Source organism: Hylobates moloch, unplaced genomic scaffold (assembly GCF_009828535.3).
Source record: "Hylobates moloch isolate HMO894 unplaced genomic scaffold, HMol_V3 SCAFFOLD_4, whole genome shotgun sequence".
Taxonomy (NCBI): Eukaryota; Metazoa; Chordata; class Mammalia; order Primates; family Hylobatidae; genus Hylobates; species Hylobates moloch.
In genome coordinates, this window is record NW_026652279.1 from 157227413 (window position 1) to 157249137 (window position 21725).

The following is a 21725-nucleotide window of genomic DNA, read 5'->3' on the forward strand; positions in this document are numbered from 1 at the left end:
TATCTTCTCATGGTTTTCAGTTTTCATTTTGCTGTGTCCAGGAGTGCAGTTCTATGCATTTATCCGGCTTTATGTTTATATTTATAGTTTTTTTTTTGTTTTTGTTTTGTTTTTTTTTTTTTTTTGGAGACAGAGTCTGGGCTCTGTTGCCCAGGCTGGAGTGCAATGGCACAATCTCGGCTCACTTCAACCTCTGCCTCCCAGGTTCAAGCGATTCTCCTGCCTCAGCCTCCTGAGTAGCTGGGACTACAGGCATGTGCCAATACACCTGGCTAATTTTTGTATTTTTAGTAGAGACAGGGTTTCGCTATGTTGGCCAGGCCGGTCTTGAACTCTTGGCCTCGAGTGATCCACCCACCTCAGCCTCCCAAAGTGCTGGGATTACAGGATTGAACCACTGCACCCAACCATAGCTGGGTTTTCTCAATCTGTAGATGGCTTTCTAAAAACCTCTCAGCTGTTCTCTCTTCGAATATTGTTTCTACCCGATTCTTTCTTTCTCCCTGTCATTCTCACATCAGACGTCTGTTAGTCCTTTTCATTCTCTCCTCCATGGTTCTGAAACTCTCCTGTTTCTCATCTTGTTTTCTCTCTGTGCTTTATTCTTGTGGTTTCTTCAGGTTTATCTTTAAATTCGCTATGCTGTCTTAGGCCATATCTTACCTTCTGTTTTTAGAAGCAAGGTAGTTCTTCCAGAAAAGAACTGCACTTGGTTCCACTAGGCAAGCAGTACTACTACCAGCCTGGGATCACTTTAAACTACATTTTTGATGGTATGTTTTTTAGACAACATAGATTGTGTGAATTTGGGTTACAAACCATGTGAGGGCCAGTGTATAGTTGCAAATTCCCAAAGGAGACTTTCCCTGTATAACTCAGTGATATGGTTTATATCTCATCTTGACAAATCTCATCTTGAATTGTAGCTCCCATAATTCCCATATGTTATAGGAGGGACCTGGTGGGAGATAACTGAATCATGGGGGCAGTTTCCCCCATACAGTTCACTTGGTAGTGACTAAATCTCATGAGATCTGATGGTTTTATAAGGGGTTTCCCTTTTTGCTTGGTTCTCATTCTCTCTTGTTTACTGCCATGTAAGACACGGCTTTTGCCTTCCACCATGATGGCAAGGCCCTCCCAGCCACGTGGAAATGTGAGTCCATTAAACCTCTTTTTCTTTTAAATTACCCAATCTCAGGTATGTCTTTATCAGCAGTGTGAAAACAGACTAATACAGTCAGTGACTCCAGATAGTATGTGTCCTCACTGTCCCCTGGGGAGAGGGGCAGAGAGCATGTTTATTTGTAGGGTATAGGCTTTGGGGTCCAGGGTTTATATGTGGGGGTGGGGTTTCTATTAAATCACAATCTGGTTGGGCCCTAGTCTTTGTCTCTGTTTTTCCATACCCTGCAAGACCTTGAGCACCCAGGCTCAAATTCATGGCAAATATCCTCAATGCAAAAGTTGTCTCTGCTTTTGTTTCTGGGTGCCTGTCTCGATTCAGTTTTTAATCTGAGGATTCCTTACTTTCTTGCCAGCTTGGAGACATATTTATGATGGTGAATTTTTTGTTTGTTTTCATTTTATCAATCATTTTAATTGTTTTTAATGGAAATGAGTCAAACTGTATATATAACCCACCCTTATTTTTTAAAAATTCACAAGAACAATGAGACGATAATATAACATGAACATAGGTGCTGCTGCTATGGAAAATTACAGAAACCCACTAGAGTGAGCAATGGATGGAGCTGAGGCAGAGCCACAGCTGCCTTTCTCAGGATGTCAGCTGTTGCTAGGGAAACCAGCTGAATAGAGGGCAATTACCTAAGGAAGACTCTGAGGAGAACTTTGATAAACTGGTCAGCAGGTTATAAGAACACATGCATCTTGTTTTATGATTGACAAGTGTTTCTGTAATATCTGCAAGACCAGCCTCTAAGTAAGTGTGGTTTACTATTTTATTCAGCAATAATTTAATAAGTGCCCACACCATTCCTGGCTCTAGATGCTTAGTGAATGTTCGATGAATGCTCTGAATTTGCAGAGACATGAAAAAAGGCATCCGAGTGGGCAGCCTTGATTAACTGGTCATCCATGTCATTGACTCCAAGTTTTTAGAAAAATGCAATAGGCGGCCGCAGCACTCAGAACAGAGAAGCTTGAGGTGGATTCTGGCGTCACCCAGAGCGACTAGACCAACATTCCGGTGTAGGCAGTGGTGGCGGCCGGCAGGCAGCGAGAGGAAGCCCGCTACGAGTGCCCTCACTCCCCGCCTCTCTCGATGAACCGGACAGAATAAGCCACGCCTCCCGCAGGGGCTGCACCTCCATGAATCCCCAGTTGTTTTTTTTTTTCTTTCTCTCCCCTCTCCTCACCCCCACTCCGAGCTCCGTCCCACCTTCTCCCTTCGCCAGCGGCGGTCGCATCCAGGTGCGGAGTCCATACCAGCGCAATGGCGTCCAACCCCCAACAGGGGGACATTCTGCTCAGGGAACTGCAGGGGGATTCCCGAAGTCTTCCGTTTTCTGATAATGTGAGTGCTGTTCAAAAATTAGACTTTTCAGATACAACGGTGCAGCAGAAATTGGATGATATCAAGGATCGAATTAAGAGAGAAATAAGGAAAGAACTGAAAATCAAAGAAGGAGCTGAAAATCTGAGGAAAGTCACAACAGATAAAAAAAGTTTGGCTTATGTAGACAACATTTTGAAAAAATCAAATAAAAAATTAGAAGAACTACATCACAAGCTGCAGGAATTAAATGCACATATTGTTGTATCAGATCCAGAAGATATTACAGATTGCCCAAGGACTCCAGATACTCCAAATAGTGACCCTCGTTGTTCTACTAGCAACAATAGATTGAAGGCTCTACAAAAACAGTTGGATATAGAACTTAAAGTAAAACAAGGTGCAGAGAATATGATACAGATGTATTCAAATGGATCTTCAGAGGATCGGAAACTCCATGGTACAGCTCAGCAACTGCTCCAGGACAGCAAGACAAAAATAGAAGTCATACGAATGCAGATTCTTCAGGCAGTCCAGACTAATGAATTGGCTTTTGATAATGCAAAACCTGTGATAAGTCCTCTTGAACTTCGGATGGAAGAATTAAGGCATCATTTTAGGATAGAATTTGCAGTAGCAGAAGGTGCTAAGAATGTAAGGAAATTACTTGGCTCAGGAAAAGTAACAGACAGAAAAGCACTTTCAGAAGCTCAAGCAAGATTTAATGAATCAAGTCAGAAGTTGGACCTTTTAAAGTATTCATTAGAGCAAAGATTAAATGAACTCCCCAAGAATCATCCCCAAAGCAGTATTATTATTGAAGAACTTTCACTTGTTGCTGCATCACCAACACTAAGTCCACGTCAAAGTATGATATCTACACAAAATCAATATAGTACACCATCCAAACCAGCAGCATTAACAGGTACTTTGGAAGTGCATCTTATGGGCTGCCAAGATATCCTAGAGAATGTCCCTGGATGGTCAAAAGCAACATCAATTGCACTGCCTGGTTGGAGTCTAAGTGAAACCAGATCATGTTTCATGAGCAGAACGAGTAAAAGTAAAAGCGGAAGTAGTCGAAATCTTCCAAAAACCGATGACTTGTCCAATGATGTCTGTGCTGTTTTGAAGCTTAATAATACTGTGGTTGGCCAAACTAGCTGGAAACCCATTTCCAGTCAGTCATGGGACCAGAAGTTTACACTGGAACTGGACAGGTCAAGTGAACTGGAAATTTCAGTTTATTGGCGTGATTGGCGGTCTCTGTGTGCTGTAAAATTTCTGAGGTTAGAAGATTTTTTAGACAACCAACGGTATGGCATGTGTCTCTATTTGGAACCACAGGGTACTTTATTTGCAGAGGTTACCTTTTTTAATCCAGTTATTGAAAGAAGACCAAAACTTCAAAGAGAAAAGAAAATGTTTTCAAAGCAACAAGGCAAAAGATTTCTCAGAGCTCCTCAAATGAATATTATTATTGCCACTTGGGGAAGGCTAGTAAGAAGAGCTATTCCTACAGTAAATCATTCTGGCACCTTCAGCCCTCAAGCTCCTGTGCCTACTACAGTGCCAGTGGTTGTTGTACACATCCCTGAACTAGCACCTCCAGCTAGTGATTCTACAGTAACCAAATTGGACTTTGATCTTGAGCCTGAACCTCCTCCAGCACCACCACAAGCTTCTTCCCTTGGAGAAATAGATGAATCTTCTGAATTAAGAGTTTTGGATACACCAGGACAGGATTCAGAGACTGCTTTTGATATTGAGAATGACAGAAATAATATACTTCCAAAATCTCAATCTGAATACAAGCCTGATACTCCTCAGTCAGGCCTAGAATATAGTGGTATTCAAGAACTTCAGGATAGAAGATATCAGCAAAGGTTTCAGTTTAATCTACAAGATTTCAGGTGTTGTGCTGTCTTGGGAAGAGGACAGTTTGGAAAGGTGCTTTTAGCTGAATATAAACACAGAAATGAGATGTTTGCTATAAAAGCGTTAAAGAAAGGAGATATTGTGGCTCAAGATGAAGTAGACATCCTGATGTGTGAAAAAAGAATTTTCAAAACTGTGAATAGTGTAAGGCATCCCTTTTTGGCGAACCTTTTTGCATGTTTCCAAACCAAAGAGCATGTTTGCTTTGTAATGGAATATGCTGCCGGTGGGGGCCTAATGATGCACATTCATACTGATGTCTTTTCTGAACCAAGAGCTGTATTTTATGCTGCTTGTGTAGTTCTTGGGTTGCAGTATTTACATGAACACAAAATTGTTTATAGAGATTTGAAATTGGAAAACTTATTGGTAGATACAGAGGGCTTTGTGAAAATTGCTGATTTTGGTCCTTGCAAAGAAGGAATGGGATACAGAGATAGAATAAGCACATTTTGTGGCAATCCTGATTTTCTTGCCCCAGAAGTATTAACAGAAACTTCTTATACAAGGGCTGTAGATTGGTGGGGCCTTGGCGTGCTTATATATCAAATGCTTGTTGGTGACTATCCCTTTCTTGGTGATGACGAAGAGAAACTTTTTGACAGTATTGTAAATGATGAAGTAAGGTATCCAAGGTTCTTATCTACAGAAGCCATTTCTATAATGAGAAGGCTGTTAAGAAGAAATCCTGAGCGGCGCCTTGGGGCTAGTGAGAAAGATGCAGAAGATGTAAAAAAGCACCCATTTTTCCGGCTAATTGATTGGAGCGCTCTGATGGACAAAAAAGTAAAGCCACCATTTATACCTACCATAAGAGGACGAGAAGCTGTTAGTAATTTCCATGATGAATTTACCTCAGAAGCACCTATTCTGACTCCACCTCGAGAACGAAGGATACTTTCGGAAGAGGAGCAGGAAATGTTCAGAGATTTTGACTACACTGCTGATTGGTGTTAAGTTGCTAGACACTGCGAAACCAAGCTGACTGACTCACAAGAAGACCTCTTAAAAATAGCAACCCTTCATTTGCTCTCTGTGCCACCAATAGCTTCTGAGTTTTGTTTTGTTTTGTTTTTAATTGAAACACGTGAAGATTTGTTTAAAAGTACCATTCTAATACTTCTTCAAAAGTGGCTTCTCATTGTACTTCAGCGTAAATATGAGCACCGGGAACAGTTTCATGGAGTTTAAGTTGAGTGAACATCGGCCATGAAAATCCATCACAAATACTTTTGGATCAATAGTCTATTTTAAAAAAGAAAGAAAAAAACCACTTTTTTATAGTCCCTAGCTTTGCCATATGCCCACCTTAAGTGGAAGGAAAATTAATCACTTAACTATGTTTTACAAAAAGAAAAAAAGGGCTTGGAATGCTATTATTGTTCACACAAAGTACGATTCTGTTTGAATAAGGCAAATGCTCCTTTTTTAAAAAAAACACATTAATATCAAAAAACATGGCAGTTTGTATACAGTTTGGGGCTTGATTTTTTTTAAAAAAACAATGAACTGATGCCTTATTTTATAAATGTTCTATATTTATTAGAAAACTTTATATTGCCTTTTTTATCAACCGTGTAATAGAGGCTTATAGCTTTCCAACAGGGCTGCTTGCCAAACAATTTTTTTGTTTATTAAACAGTGCTGAAACAAACAAGATCAGCATTTACTTAAGATGTTAAGAATGAGGACTTTTAATCAGCTGAACCAAGATATTGTTACCTGTATGCATTCCCAAAGTCTAGATGCTCAGTATATTCAGTCATATCTTCCAGAATCAGTGAACCGATTACCCCTTTTTTGATATTCACTCTACATCTGCCAACCTAGTTCACCTTGGTTTTGTGTCTGCTGTAGAAGGGAACTATAACTTGGTTAAACCATAGGGATTATCATTGTATAGATGCTGTGAACATGTATATGTGCAAGTTTTAATGTTTTCCATGTTGTAGGCTTATTGTTTAATTTTACCACTTCATCACTTTTGTACAGTGGCCAAGCAGACACCTCAAACTCCAGCATTTACATTAAGTGCATTTGTACATTTTAGGCCAGTGGATCCAGATTTTATATTGGCAGTTATTGAGGGCAAAAGCAATATATTGTAACAGAATGTATAAATATTTTTGATAAAACAGTCTATATTTTATAAAAAATGCATTATAACACTAAAGCTGTACCTCAAAAGTCTCAAAAATAATTTGATGAAATATTTTATACAACTATTCAAAGGATCCATCTGTGGCTTTTTATACTCTTCTAGGGTTGTCTTTTTGCAAACCATGACTTACCACTTGCCTGTAGTTTTTTGTTTGTTTTGGTTTGGTTTGATTTTATATTTTTTTCTCCTGATCTATGACTTTATTGTTTTTTCTCAGTTTAGTAATAGCATCTTTGATCCTGTGCTTAGCATGTTAGGGTCATTATACCTCAGGAATAGCAAGCTGTTAAGTAACCATACTGAATTAACTATTTAATCACAGTGAGCTCATCTCTTAAAAATTGTTCAGATGTAAATCTTATGAGAAACATGAAAAAGCACACTGATTTATGGAGAGTTGAGCTGAAAACATTTATAAATATTTGCTGGGATGTTTTAGCATTGTTTCATTGTACTCTGAGAACAATTAAAATTGTCCAGAGATCATTTATATTACCTTCCAAATTGTTTATTACCCAAGATCCTTTGGGAGAAAATCTTATAGAAAGGGGGAACAATATGTGGTTTACAGTTATTTTAAAATGCCAGTTAATTTCCTTGGCAAAGGACAATAGAGGAACTTAGCTTAGTTGTCTGGCTTTAATTTAAACAGTGTTAATACAACATTAAAATAAAACACTAAATACTTTTGAGGTACAGTCTGCTCACTTTTTCGGTTCTCAAATAGCAAAGAAAGTAATGTCTAAAATAGGCTTTTAGCATTAAAAACTGACAGCATTTTGTAACTACACAGTGTACAGAATTTTTTTTAATTGAAAAATCACTAAAAAAATTAGAAGGCAGGGTCTATTTACACAATTAAGCTGAAGAAGGCACTAATTTTTTGTAGTTTAAAATATGTATTTTAGTCAGATTTAAAGTTTTAAGCTTTATAGAGTGTAAATATATTTTGCTATTACTGTATGTGTATGTGACTGCTCAAGCACTTTGTAAAGAAATTTGGATATTTTAGAATGGTACACTATGCATTCAAATGAAATGTGCCTTTCACTATGTCATTCTAAAAAAACAAGTTTTTTTTGTGTCATAAATTATCACAAATGCACAAATTAAATTCTATATAATACTATGCAGCCATAAAAAATGATGAGTTCGTGTCCTTTGTAGGGACATGGATGAAACTGGAAAACATCATTCTCAGTAAACTATCGCAAGGACAAAAAACCAAACACCGCATGTTCTCACTCATAGGTGGGAATTGAACAATGAGAACTCATGGACACAGGAAGGGGAACATCACACTCCGGGGACTGTTGTGGGGTGGGGGGGGGGGGGAGGGACAGCATTAGGAGATACACCTAATGCTAAATGACGAGTTAATGGGTGCAGGAAATCAACATGGCACATGGATACATATGTAACAAACCTGCACATTGTGCACATGTACCCTAAAACCCTAAAGTATAATAAAAAAAAACAAAACAAAACAAAAAAATTCTATATAGATTGAAATTTGTAAAAAAAAAAAAAATGCAATAAAATTTGACACAATTTAAAATCATTTCTCAGTACACAAGAGGGACTAGATTTGTTACAGGTTTCCTGCAGTCTTTGGTCTTCCAAAGATTTTTGATCTTTCAAAGATCTTTCCAAAGATCTTTCCAAAATATGGGGTATTTTCACCACCCCCCTATTGAGGGAGCTTACTGATTTCATTTCCTTTCTGCTATAGACACAGGCAGTATTACAAACTCCCAACAAAACAGATGTCAGTATAATTCTTTTAGCAATGTTAGTAGAATACATTTGGCCAGATTCAATGATTTATTGTCTCCAAGTTTTCACAGAAGTGGATTCCTGATTTTGATGGAGAGCTCAGGGAGCATTGCAAGTGACCTGTATGCCGTCGTGAGTTTCTCAACTGGATCCTAAATCTGGTTGTAAAGTATATCAGATGGTGAGGACTTCCAGATTCTAGCTGGTCTGTAAGAACTGGCATCTTTCTATTCAGATGTCTCCATATGACATTTCCTCATGCCATCTGTCTTGGGGTTTTCTTTTCAAAAGTAGTAACACCGCTTCAACTTTTAGGAACTTCCCAAATGTTGCTTCCAAATGCCAACAGCTTTTGAATTTATGGATGAGAGTTTGCTTATTTTGCTTCTCTTCCTCGCTCTTCTTTCATCCTTTTCTCCTTTCCAGCCTCCCTCCCCCAACTTCTTATTCTTTTCTCTTTCTTCTTTCCTGTCCCTTTTTTGCTATTGCTATTAAAAAGTGAATGATTCCTTTAGTCTTTCTTGGAGCTTTTCACTTCTTTTTCTTCTACTGAATTTTCATCTTATACCCTCACTTTATTAAATTGTCTACTTTTTTGTGCATAAGAATGATGATTTCTATCTATCTAGTCCAGTAAGACTGTGGCCATTGGATGTACAAGATTATCTATTTTGGCCGATTTGATTAATTATTCCAGAAATTCTTTTTAACATTATTACTAATTTAGCACAATTATTGTTCTTCTAGGTAGTTTATATTAGATAAACATGATCATAAAAAGTGTAGAAAGAATTATCTGTATAATTTTATTGGTTAGTCCACCTAAACAATTATTTTCTCTTAGTTTTTACAGGGTTTGACTTAAATAGATTTTTTTCCTTTTTTCATTTTAAGTTCTCTATTTGTTTTTCCTACTTCTAGTCTCTTCTTACCATGTTGTTTAGATTCTGGGTCTTCATAGTCTAAGTTTAAATTATTAAATTCAAAATTCAGTTTGTAAATCACTCTAACCTCATTTCAAGTGCTCAGTAGCTGCATGTGACTCATGGGTCTTGTACTGTGTGGTGCAGATTATAAATGCAGTAAGTTCCATTGGAAAGCACAGCTCTATATTCCTCCCAGTTTTTCCTTGCACCAGAGGACAAAGTTCTAGTGCCAATGGAGAATAAACCTTTTCTGTGTACCCAAGTTATATTTTCTTCTTAGATATAAGGCATATTGTTCTGTCCTGTTTCTGTTTTTGTCCAAGACAACGACTTTGTCCATGGGGAGAGCCTTGAAGGGCATAATACAGACGTTGAAGGGCATGATACAGATATTACCCTACACACTGTGCTTCAATGTGAAAAAGCATGTTTTAGTTTATTTTCTGTTGCAAATAATGGTGTACCTAAAATGGTTAATTTAAAAGAAAAACAATTCATTTCTTATAGATATGGAGGCTGGGAAGCCCAAGGTCAAGTGGGGACACACCTGGTGAGAGCCTTCTTGGTGGCGGGGACTCTCTGTCTTTGGGTTTAGGGCCCACCCTAATCCAGTATGGCCTCACCTTAAATTGATTCCAAATATAAAGACCCTATTTTCAAATGAGGTTACTCTAGGTACTAGGGTTTAGGACTTTCACAGACACATCTTTTGGAGGGGCACAATTCAACACACTGCTGGGGTGAAAAGTTTAAGGGCTTCAGAATATTTCTTTTTGGAAGGAAGGCAAACAGCTGCTGAATCTTAGTTGACATAGATTTAAAGTAAAAAAATTCATACACAGTGCACACTATACATGAAATACGCTGTCAATCCAAATAAAATAAAACTCTATCCTTATAGGACTATGAAAGGGAGGCCACTTATCTCTTTAACCCACTCTGGGTTCTAAAATCCTGAGTGTAAGAAGCAGGTAGGAGCCACCCTGCTCAAAGCCTGTATATAACACATTGAGAAATTTTATAACTCAATACTTCATAAATAAATTGGAGTAATTTTAGAACAGTTGAAATGAGAATTACTTTATATTTAACAAGGCATGCATACACACATGTATTGATATATTGATACAGTTTGGATATTTGTCTTGGCCCAAATCTCATGTTGCAATGTAATCCTCAGTGTTGGAGGTGGGGCCTGGTGGGAGGTGTTTGGGTCATGGAGGCAGATCCCTCATGGCTTGTTGCTGTCCTTGTGATAATGAGTGAGCTCTTGCGAGATCTGGTTAAGTTAGTGGCACCTCTCCCTTCTACTCTCTCTCTGGCTCCTGCCTTGGCAATGTGATGTGCCTGCTCCCCCTTCACCTTCCACCATGATTGTGAGCTTCCTGGGGCCTCCCCAGAACCCAAGCAGATGTCAGCACCATGCTTCCTGTAAAACCTGCAGAACTGTGAGCCAATTAAACCTCTTTTCTTTATAAATTACCCAGCCTCAGGAATTTCTTTATAGCAATGCAAGAATGACCTGACACACATATATACATTCATATATATATGCATATATTCATGTATATGTGTATACACTCACACATATATTTAAAAACATTCATCTTCAAGGCCGGGTGCGGTGGCTCATGCCTGTAATCCCAGCACTCTGGGAAGCCGAGGCGGGCGGATCACAAGGTCAAGAGATCGAGACCATCCTGGTGAACATGGTGAAACCCTGTCTCTACTAAAAATACAAAAAAAATTAGCTGGGCGTGGTGGCGGGTGCCTGTAGTCCCAGCTCCTCAGGAGGCTGAGGCAGGAGAATGGCTCGAACTCGGGAGCTGGAGCTTGTGGTGAGCGGAGATCGCACCACTGCACTCCAGCCTGGGCAACAGAGTGAGACTCCGTCTCAAAAAACAAACAAAAAAGCATACATCTTTGAAAGTTATATGTAGTGGGATTCTTATATAAAATTTCAGTTCTTGCAAAGAATCTAGGCAGATCCCTTAATCATTGTGTTTTGAGAAAGAGTCTTTATTCCGGTATAGCTTGGATCTCTTTTCCTGTTGCATCATTCAAGTTCCACTGATTCTCTTCCACGAGTCCTATGACATCTTGTCTCATGTCATTCTTCACGAGGATGGAACTTTTAAAACACTGTGACTATCTCTAGATGATCTTCAGTCATAGCCTATGCAAAACACACTCCACACTGAATATAGTCATTATGGAGTCTTTGCTTCCTTTCTCTACACTCTGCAAAGCACTGATGCTTTTTTACATATTAGTCAAAGGGATAATATTTGATTCTTTCCTCGATTTTGCAAGTTTCTCTTTAACGTGAGCTGAGGTCTTGCGTATGTTCTCTCTGCCAGCTGCGCTATCTCTGGGATCAGCATCCTGCACTGAGTTCCTGGGAGGAGGATATAAAATTTCTTTAAATGACAAAAGCCACTACCTGCTTAGAATACGGGCAAAGGCATATGTATCGCTCACTTAGAATACGGGCAAAGGCATATGTATGATCAGTTTGTCAGAGTGAGCTACACATAGCTTCAATAACTTCAAGGCTACAAGTGTGATGTTAAAGCACTCCCAAGTTGACAAGGACTGTCTTCCCTCACAGAGGTTTCCTGGTATGTGTTTGTCCAGAACTGTTCTTGTCATCGGATTCATCATTCTGAATTCCTCTATACAAGGGTTATGGTTTTATTTTCCCATACAAAGTTTCTGGTTTTATTTTCCCATAAAAGAAACCCATTGGAATGTATTCCTATAGGTAAAGAATCTCTTGCTTTGTTGAAACCACATTTAATATATCCTTTAATATTAGTAGATTAGAAATATAAGGAACAAATATAAAGAGATGAAAATCACCTTCATGTATTTCTTTTTCAATATAAGGGGTAATCAAAGACATAGAGAAGAGTAGAATTGCGTATAGTAGGTCATCCACAGATCCTTCCCACATCTCACTCTGGCTTAATAGCATTCTGTAAAAGGTGATAAATAGTCTGATTCGACTTCTCCCTGAACCCAAAAGAAGTGCCACCAGCCGCTATCTCACTGGAAGTTGGAGTTCACTTCAAAAGCTAAGCTGATCATAACTTGAGCCACATGCAGGGAAATTTATAATTTCAACATTTCCCATTAGTAAGAGTTTGCTTTGAATTGATCTTTGGCTTGGCAGGAGTACTTTTTACCTAAGTGTGGATGAGTGCGGGTGGTCTGATGTTAAATTTACAGTCAACAACACTCAAAGAGACATTTTAATAAGATTGAGTTTCTCTCCTCAAGTACACCAATAATGATTGAAGTGAGAATATTATATGTGATTGAGAATTGGGGAAGAGTTGCACCCAAGAATTTCTAAGAATTGCTGGTCATTGAACATCTTAATTCATGGACAGACACAGAAGACCACTGAGTGAGTTGCTGAAGGTAGTGAGCAGAGTCAGAAATAATATGTAGGGCCTTATATGCTCTACTGTCCCATTAGCTAAATGGCTACCCTGATTTAATGTAACTAAATCATCTCACAGAAACATGGTGCATAAGCAGAGTAGAGGAAGGAAATCAGTATAACCCAAACTCCCTCCAGGGCAAAAAAGAGGAAACTAACTTGAATCAATTATGTGATAGAGTATTTGAAGCTCATTCTACCCGAAGACATCAAAAATGCCAAAGAGTAAAAAACCGAATTTGAGCACTTTGTTTAATCCAACCAACATGTATCAAGAGCCATGTGCAATGCATTATGCTACATGATGCATTTATTCATCAAATATGTACTAACACTTTAAGCCAAGAACTGGAAATACAGTGTTGAAGAAGTAGGCCCAATTCTTCAACTCATGGGGCTTGTGTATGAGTCTGGTGACAAAAATAGAGGTGATTAAAATAAAGAGGAATAAGATGTATAGTGGCTGAAGGACAAGGCATTAAGGGATATGTATCTGGGAATGCTTCTTGGAGAAGGAATATTAGAGCTGAGACATAAAGGATGAGAGTGAGTCATCCAGAGAAAGTAGAGGGGAAGATGAGCCTTTTAGAAAGAAGACCAGCAATATCAAAGGCAGGCAAGAGGGCACAGGTGGGTTTCCTGAATGAATGAATGGATATTCAATGATTAGACATTTTTCTATGGGAGAGAAATGTGTTTTAGGATACCTTCTGGTATTTCTGGGATATATCACAACGTGTTCCTATGGAAGGTGATTGGAAATTCCTAAGATGATACTTAGGCAGGTAACCAAAATCTTTTGGCTTCATCCTCTGGGGCTTTAGAATTTAAGGAGTCTAGACATACCTGAGGACCCTCCTGGGTGTCAGGTTAAGATGATTTCTGTCGAGGGCCTGCAGGAGACCTGACTCTGTAGTCCATTTATTGAGGACTTTAAACTGTGAGCTCCTGTAACTTGCACAGCATGTCATCCACCGGCATCTTGCTCCCTGTTTCTCTTCTCCGAAGCCCTGAGTAAAATCCGGTGTAAGTGTCAAGGCAGCTCTCAGCTGGAATAAGGGCATAAGACTCTCAGTTGCCATTGAACCCAGGACATGAAAGGTAGCAATTTCCTCTCTGAGGCCTGTGGGTGGCAGCAGGGATAGGTAGGGAGGTGAAGGAGAGCCCTCAGGTAAAAAATAATCTACAGAGACACAAAAGTTAGGCTGTGGACCCAGCTTTCTCTCTCCATTTGAAGCTTCTATCACCATAGTCAAAATTGGAAAGTTAGGGTGTGCCCAATGTCCTGACTGATAGAACTTACAGAGAACAGTTTTATTGGAGAAGTGGGATTGTCAGTCTCAAACTTTGTGGGATGAGAATGGAATGAAGTGAGAGGCCAATTAGAATACTTAGAGGCCCAGATTTTGGAGTCAGACAAATCTACCTTCATGCTGTGGCTCTGTTGCTACTCATTAGATGTCACATGGGAAAACAGTCATCTCTACTTAGTTAAAAGTATATTCAGGCAATTTGGTCATGAGCATGTGTCCAAATTCTATGGAAATCTCGCAAGGAGAAAAACATCTTCTTACAAGCCAAGCAGGATTCACTTTTAGTAGAGACATTTTACAGGAGTAGACAGTGTAGGGACAACTACTGTTTGACTGATTCTTTTAAGAAAAATAAGTCGTTAGAATAAGTCATTAGAGTTTTTAGCACACCTCAGCCACTTGGAAATAGCAGAATAGTGCATAAATATCAACTCTCTGAGCTTTAATTCAAGAAGAAAAACAGGAATCCACCCAAGTCATGAATGACATCCCAGATTCTGGGGATGAGAATGCAGGCAAATAGCCCCCAAGATGGCACCTGGCTGATAAAAGCGATGAAGCCCCTGTGTTTAAGAGTGGCAGGAAGCCTCCTTCTGTGACTCACCTCTCCACTGGGGATGTGAGTGACCCAGGCCGGGGGACGAGCACTTTCTTTCTCTGAAGCACTGAAGCTAACTTGGAAAGTGGCTTGGAGATGCTGAGAGGGCCAGACACCAGGAAAAGCTGCAGGCATTTTCTCAGACTCAAGACCAGGAGTAGCATGCTATTTTTAATCCAGGCACGTACAAAATCAGTCATTCTTTGGTGACCTGGCAGTGTAGCCACACAGCCATTTTAGTCTTGGGCCAGAGATAGGAGCATCTGCTCTGGAGTAGGGTAGGGGCCTCCATAGCCAGAATGGTGGAAAGTGCCTCAGCAGTAACTACTGGAATTGTGCTCTTCCCTGTCACAGGCCTGGGGCAGCCAGAGAACTGCTACAGCTGCAGTTTCTCCTGGGTGATAAGACTTGCAGCCAGGACCAGCTTGGTGACCTGGAACTGGTCTGAGTGTATCATTGTTGGGTGCCTCAGCCTGCTCCCCTGGATCATGGTGCAGCATGCACCATGCTCCATTCCCAGGCAGAACTCCAGGCATTCCGAGAGTATCCACTTGCGTGGACAAGCAGCCTGAGTCACCTCACCCTTCCTGTGCAGAGATCCTGGTGCAGGGGGGCCTTTTCTGCTTCACGCCTAGGCAGATCTCCAGGTAATATGGTTTAGATGTTTGTCCCCTCCAAAACTCATGTTAAAATGTAATTTCCAGTGTTGGACTGGGGCCTGGTGTAAAGTGTTTGGATCATGGGAGTGGAGCCCTCATGAGTAACTTGGCCCCCTCCTTGCATTAATGAGTGAGTTCTCAATCTGAGTTCATGCAAGATCTGGTTGTTTAAAAGAGCGTGGCACTTCCTACCCCTCTCCCTCACTCCCTCTCTCACTGTGTGATACACCAGCTCCCCATTTGCCTTCCATCATAATTGGAAGCTTCCTGAGCCCTCACTGGGAGCAGATGCTGGCACTATGCTTCTTGTACAGCCTATAGAATTGTGAGCCAAAATACATCTCTTTTCTTTAGAAATTACTCCGCCTCAGGTATTCCTTCATAGCAATGCAAGTGCACCAGGCATTCAGAGTACCCACCAACCTGATTCAGCAGCATAAGCCACCAACCTTTCCTGAACATAGATCCTAGTATAGTGGGGACCCTCTCAACTCAACACCCAGGCAGATTTCTAGGTAGTTGAAGCATCCATTCACCTGGATTAGCAGCCTGAGCCACTCCATGCTTCCTGTGCAGAGGTTGTGGTAAAGTAGGGTCCTCTCTTCTCTATGCCCAGGCAGATCTCCAGGCCTTCAAAGCACCTGCTTACCTGGATTGACAGCCTGAGCTGCTCCACCGTTCCTGCATATAGATTGTGGTGCACCAAGGTCTTTTCCATTCTAACCCAGGCAGCTCTCCAGGCATTCAGAGCACCCATTCACTTGGACCAGCATCCTGAGCTGTCCCATCCTTCCTATGCAAAGACTGTGATGAAGCAGGACCCTCTCTGCCTAACACCCAGGCAGATCTCCAGGCATCAGAGCATCCAATTACCTGTATCAGAAGCTTGATCCACTCCACCATTCCTGTGCAGAGATTCTGGTAGAGGGATATCCTCTCTGCTCCATACCGAGGCATTCAAAGTACCTGCTTGCTCAGATTGGCAGCCTGCACCATCCCGTCTTTCCTGTGTAGAGATCTGGGTGCAAGAGAGCCCTTTCCACTTCATGCCCAGGTAGATCTCCAGACATGAGGAACATCCATGCTCCTGGATTATGAGTTTAGGCCACAGCCCCAACCCGCAACTCATACAGAGAACTTAGGGCTGAGGAGGCTTCCCAGGCACACTGGGAAACTCCTAGGCACACCTTGGGCACTTGGTGGCTGCCCACTGGATTCCCTCAGTGGTGGTGCTTGTGCCTGCCATTGGTGAACTTGTAGGCAGGCCTGCCTGGTCTGGTCCTACCTGCGGTGGCCCCTTCTTCCCTGGGCTGAGCACAGAGGTCAGACCACTGTGCACTACACAGATCAGCCCATTGTCTGAGGCAAGAGAGAGCTTCTCCCAGTAAATAAGGATCACATATATACCCAGCCAGATTGGCCACAGCCAGCTCTTACCCATAAGTGCCATCTACAGGCTTGCAGGTCAAACCACATAGCCCAGTATAAAACCTGCCAATGGAAGTGCATAGGGCTATAGAAGCAAAGTCAAGAGACCCTACCCAACATTTTCTACAGTCACACTCCCTAGGGGTAAGGGGAAAGAGAAAAAGAAGAAAACAATAATATTATAAAGAAAAGAAAAAAATCTTAACTGCACAAAAATAATTACAAAAATTAAAAGTACCAGTGTCTCCAGATGATAAGGAACCTGAGTAAGAACTCTGGCACCATGAAAAATCTGAGTGTAGTGACATCACAAAAAAATTATACTAGCTCTCCAGCACTGGTTCCTAACAATGGAAATTCAGAAATGGCATGTGAAGAATTCAAACCATGGTTGCAAGGAAGCCCAATGAGTTCCAACACAAGGTTGAAAATCAACACAAAGAAACTTCTAAAGCAATCCAAGAATTGAAGGAAGAGATAAATATCTTAAAAAGAATTGAATCAGAGCTTCTGGAACTGAAAAACTCACCTAAGGAATTTCAAAATACAATTGAAAGCTTTATCAAAACCACACAATTATATGGAAATTAAACAGCTTGCTCTTTTGGATAAAAAGAGAAATTAAGGCAGAAATCACAAAATTCTTTGAAGTAAATGAAAACAGAGACACAAGATATCAAAATCTGTGAGACGCAGCAAAAGCAGTGTTCAGAGGAAAGTTTATAGCACTGAATGCCTACCTCAAAAAGAAGGATCTCAAATTAATGATCTAATATCACATCTAAAGGAGCTGGAAAAAGAACAAACTAACCCCAAGTTAGCAGAAGAAAAGAAATAAGAGCAGAAGTGAATGAAATTGAGAACCAAAAATTCATACAAAGGGTCAATGAAAACAAAAGTTGGTTCTCTGAAATTGTAAAGAAGATTGATAGAATGCTAGCTACATTAACAAAGTAAAAAAGAGAGAAGATCCAAATAAGCACTATCAGAAATGACAAAGGTGACATTACAACCAATCTCACAGAAATACAAAAGATCCTCACAGACTATTATGAAAACCTCTATGCACACAAACTAGAAAATCCAGAGGAAATGGATACATTCCTGGAAACCCACAACCTCCCAAGATGAAATCAGGAAGAAATTGGAACTCTGTATGGATCAATATTGAGTTCTGAAATTGAACTAGTAATAAAAACCTATCAATTAAAAAAAGCCCTGGATATGATGGATTCACAGCCAAACTTGCCAGAAGTGCAAAGAAGAGATGGTACCAGTTCTACTGAAACAATTCCAAAAAAATTGAGAAGAAGAAACTCCTCTCTAACTCAGCCTATGCAGACAGTATCACCCTGATACTAAAATCTAGCAAAAACACTATGAAAAAAAGAAAACTACAGGCCAATATTCCTGAACATAGACCAAAAGAGTCCTCAACGGAGTACTAGCAAACTGAATCCAGCAGCACATCAAAAAGTTAATTCACCACAATCAAATAGGCTCCATTCCTCGTAGGCAAGGTTGGTTCAACATAGGAAAATCAATAAATGTGATTCACTTCATAAATAGAATTAAAAACAAAACCCATATATGATCATCTCAATAGATGCAGAAAAAGCTTTTGATAAAATCCAAAATCCCTTCATGATAAAAAGTCTCAACAAACTAGGCACTGAAGAAACATACCCCAAAATTATAAGAGGCATCTATGACTAACCCACATTCAACATCATACTGAATGGGCAAAAGCTGGAAGCATTGTCTTTAAGAATTGGAACAAGAAAAGGATGCCCACTCTCACCACTCCTATTCAACATAGTACTGGGAGTCCTAGCCAGAACAATCAGATAATAGAAATAAAAGGAATCTAAACAGGAAAAGATGGGGTCAAACTACCTCTCTTCACCAATGATATAATTCTATACCTAGAAAACCCCAAAGACTCCTGAAACTGATAAACCATTTCAGTAATGTTTCAAGATATAAAATCAATGTACAAAAAGGTAGCATTTCTATACACCAATAACATTTAAGCTAAGAGTTAAATGTAGAACAATCCCATTTACAATAGCCACAAAAAATAAAATAGGAATACATCTAACCAAAGAGGTAAAAGATCTCTACAAATATGACTCCAAAACCCTGCTGAAAGGAATCACAGATGACACAAGCAAATGGAAAAACATTCCATGCTCATGGATTGGAAGAAACAATATTGTTAAGGTAGCCATACTGCCCAAAGCAATCTACAGATTCAACATTTTTCCTATCAAAATACCAATGCTATTTTTCACAGAATTAGAAAAAAAAAACTATTCTAAAATTCATATGGAACTGAAAAAGCCTGAGTAGTCAAAGCTATCCTAAGCAAAAAGAACAATGCCAGATGCATCACATTACTTGACTTCAAACTATACTATAAGGCTACAGTAACCAAAACAGCATGGTATGGGTACAAAAAGAGACACACAGACCAATGGAACAGAATAAAGAACCAAGAAATAAATGCACACACCTACAGCCATGTGATTTTTAACAGAGTAGACAAAACTAAGCAATGGGGAAAGGACTTCCTGTTCAATAAATGGTGCTGGGATAGCTGACTGGCCATATGCAGAAGAATTAAACTGGACCCCTACCTTTCACCATATGCAAAAATTAACTCAAGATGGATTAATGACTCAAATGTAAGACCTAAAACTGTAAGAATTCTGGAAGAAAACACTATTTTGGACATTGGCTTGGGAAATTTATGACTGAGTCCTTAAAAGCAATTACAACAAAACCAAGAATTGACAAGTGGGATCTAATTAAATTAAAGAGCCTCTGCACAGCAAAAAAAACAAAAACAAAACAAAACAAAACCAGATTCAAATGAGTAAACCATCAACCTATAGAATGGGAGAAAATATTTACAAACTGTGCATCCCACAAGGGTCTACCATCCAAGGGACTCAAACAATTCAACAAGCAAAAACCAAATAACTGCCATTAAAAAATGGACAAAAGATATGAGCAGACAGTTCTCAAAAGAAGATGTGTAAGTGGCCAATAAACATATAAAATGTTCAACATCACTAATCATCAGAGAAATGCAAATCGAAACCACAATAAGATACCAAGTCATACCAGTCAGAATGGCAATTATTAAAAAGTCATGCTGGGCATGGTGGCTGGCTGGGTGCAGTGGTTCATTCCTGTAATCCCAGCACTTTGGGATGCTGAGATGGGCAGATCACTTGAAGCCAGGAGTTCAAGACCAGCCTGGCCAATGTAATGAAAAAACCATATCTCTACTAAAAATACAAAAATTAGCTGGGCGCGGTGGCACACACTTGTAATCCCAGCTACTCAGGAGGCTGAGGCAGGAGAATCACTTGAATCTGGAAGGCTGAGGTTGCAGTGACCCAAGATCACACCATTGCACTCCAGCCTGGGCAAAAGAGTGAGACTCCATCTCTAAATAAATAAATAATTTTTTAAGTAAAAAAATAACCAATGCTGGCAAGGCTGCAGAGAAAAGGGAATATGTATACACATTGAGGGGCATGTAAATTAGTTCAGCCACTGTGGAAAGTAGTTTGGAGATTTCTCAAAGAACTTAAGACAGAACTACCCACTTTGGGAGGCCGAGGCAGGCAGATCACCTGAGGTCAGGAGTTCTAGACCAGCCTGGCCAACATGATGAAACCCCATCTGTACTAAAAATACAAAAATTAGCTGGGCGTGGTGGCGAGCACCTGTAATCCCAGCTACTTGGGAGGCTGAGACAGGAGAATCACTTAAACCTGGGAGGCAGAGACTGCAGTGAGCCGAGATCGCACCACTGCACTCCAGCCTCCGTGACAAGAGTGAAACTCTGTCTCAAAAAAAAAAAAAACAAAAACAAAAAAAAAAAACTACCATTCAACCCAGCAATTCTATTACTGGGCATATACCCAAAAGAACATAAATCATTCTGCCAAACAAAAAACAAAAAAACACATGCACTCGTATGTTTGTTGCAGTGCTTTTCACAGTAACAAAGACAAAGAATCAACCTAGGTTGCCATCAATAGTGTATTGGATAAAGAAAATGTGGTACATGCACAACATGGAATACTAGACAGCCATAAAAAGAGTGAAATCATGTCTCTTGCAGCAACATGGATGAGGCTTGAGGCCACTATCCTAAGCAAATTAATGCAATATCAGAAAACCAAGTACTGTATGTTCTTACTTGTAAGTGGGAGCTAAATTTTGGGTACACCTGGACATAAAGATGGCAATAATAGATACTGGGGACTACTAGAGGGTGAAGAGAGGAGGGCAAGGGTTAAAAAACTAATGATTAGGTACTATGCTCACTACCCAGGTGATGAGATCAATTTTACCCCAAACTTAGCATCATACAGTCTACCTATGTACCAAATCTGCTCACGTACCCTTTGAATTTAAAATAAAAGTTGAAATTACATTTAAAAAAAGAAAGTATCACTAGAATCTGACACTGATTTATCAGCTGTGAATTAGTGATAATTTCCCAGAGCAAGTGTTAATCCCATTTATAGCTCATCAGAAAACTGCTTAAATATATTATCAGTAAAAGTCTAATTTCTTTTCCTAAGAAGGCTATAATTACATCACACAGACCATATTCTGGACAATTTTTTTTTGTTGGAGACAATGTCTCACTCTGTCACCTAGGCTAGAGTGCAATGGTGGAATTATAACTCACTGCAGCCTCGAACTCCTAGGCAGAAATGATCCTCCTGCCTCAGCCTCCCATGTAGCTAGGGCTACAGGTCAGCACCAGCACCACCTGGCTAATCTTTTTATTTTTTGTAGAGATGGGGTTCTCATTATGTTGCCCAGGTCAGTCTCGAGCTTCTGGCCTCAAGTGATCTTCCCGCCTTGGCCTCCCATAGTGCTGAGATCACAGGTGTGAGCCACCAAGCCTAGCCAGGGATAAATTTTTCCA

At 39.9% G+C, this 21725-nt stretch overlaps 1 protein-coding gene across 1 annotated transcript; it reads left to right on the forward strand.

The window, feature by feature from the left end:
- The first annotated feature begins 2458 nt into the window (after positions 1-2458).
- On the forward strand, positions 2459-5870 carry LOC116467394 (serine/threonine-protein kinase N2-like). Its single transcript, XM_058438021.1, has one exon. The coding sequence runs from the start codon at positions 2459-2461 to the stop codon at positions 5411-5413; it is 2955 nt and encodes a 984-aa protein (XP_058294004.1). The 3' UTR covers positions 5414-5870.
- Positions 5871-21725: the final 15855 nt, after the last annotated feature.

What these genes read in the sequence shown, in the direction of transcription:
- LOC116467394 (XM_058438021.1), top strand. Translation starts at nt 2,459, where the DNA reads ATGGCGTCCAACCCCCAACAGGGGGACATTCTGCTCAGGGAACTGCAG.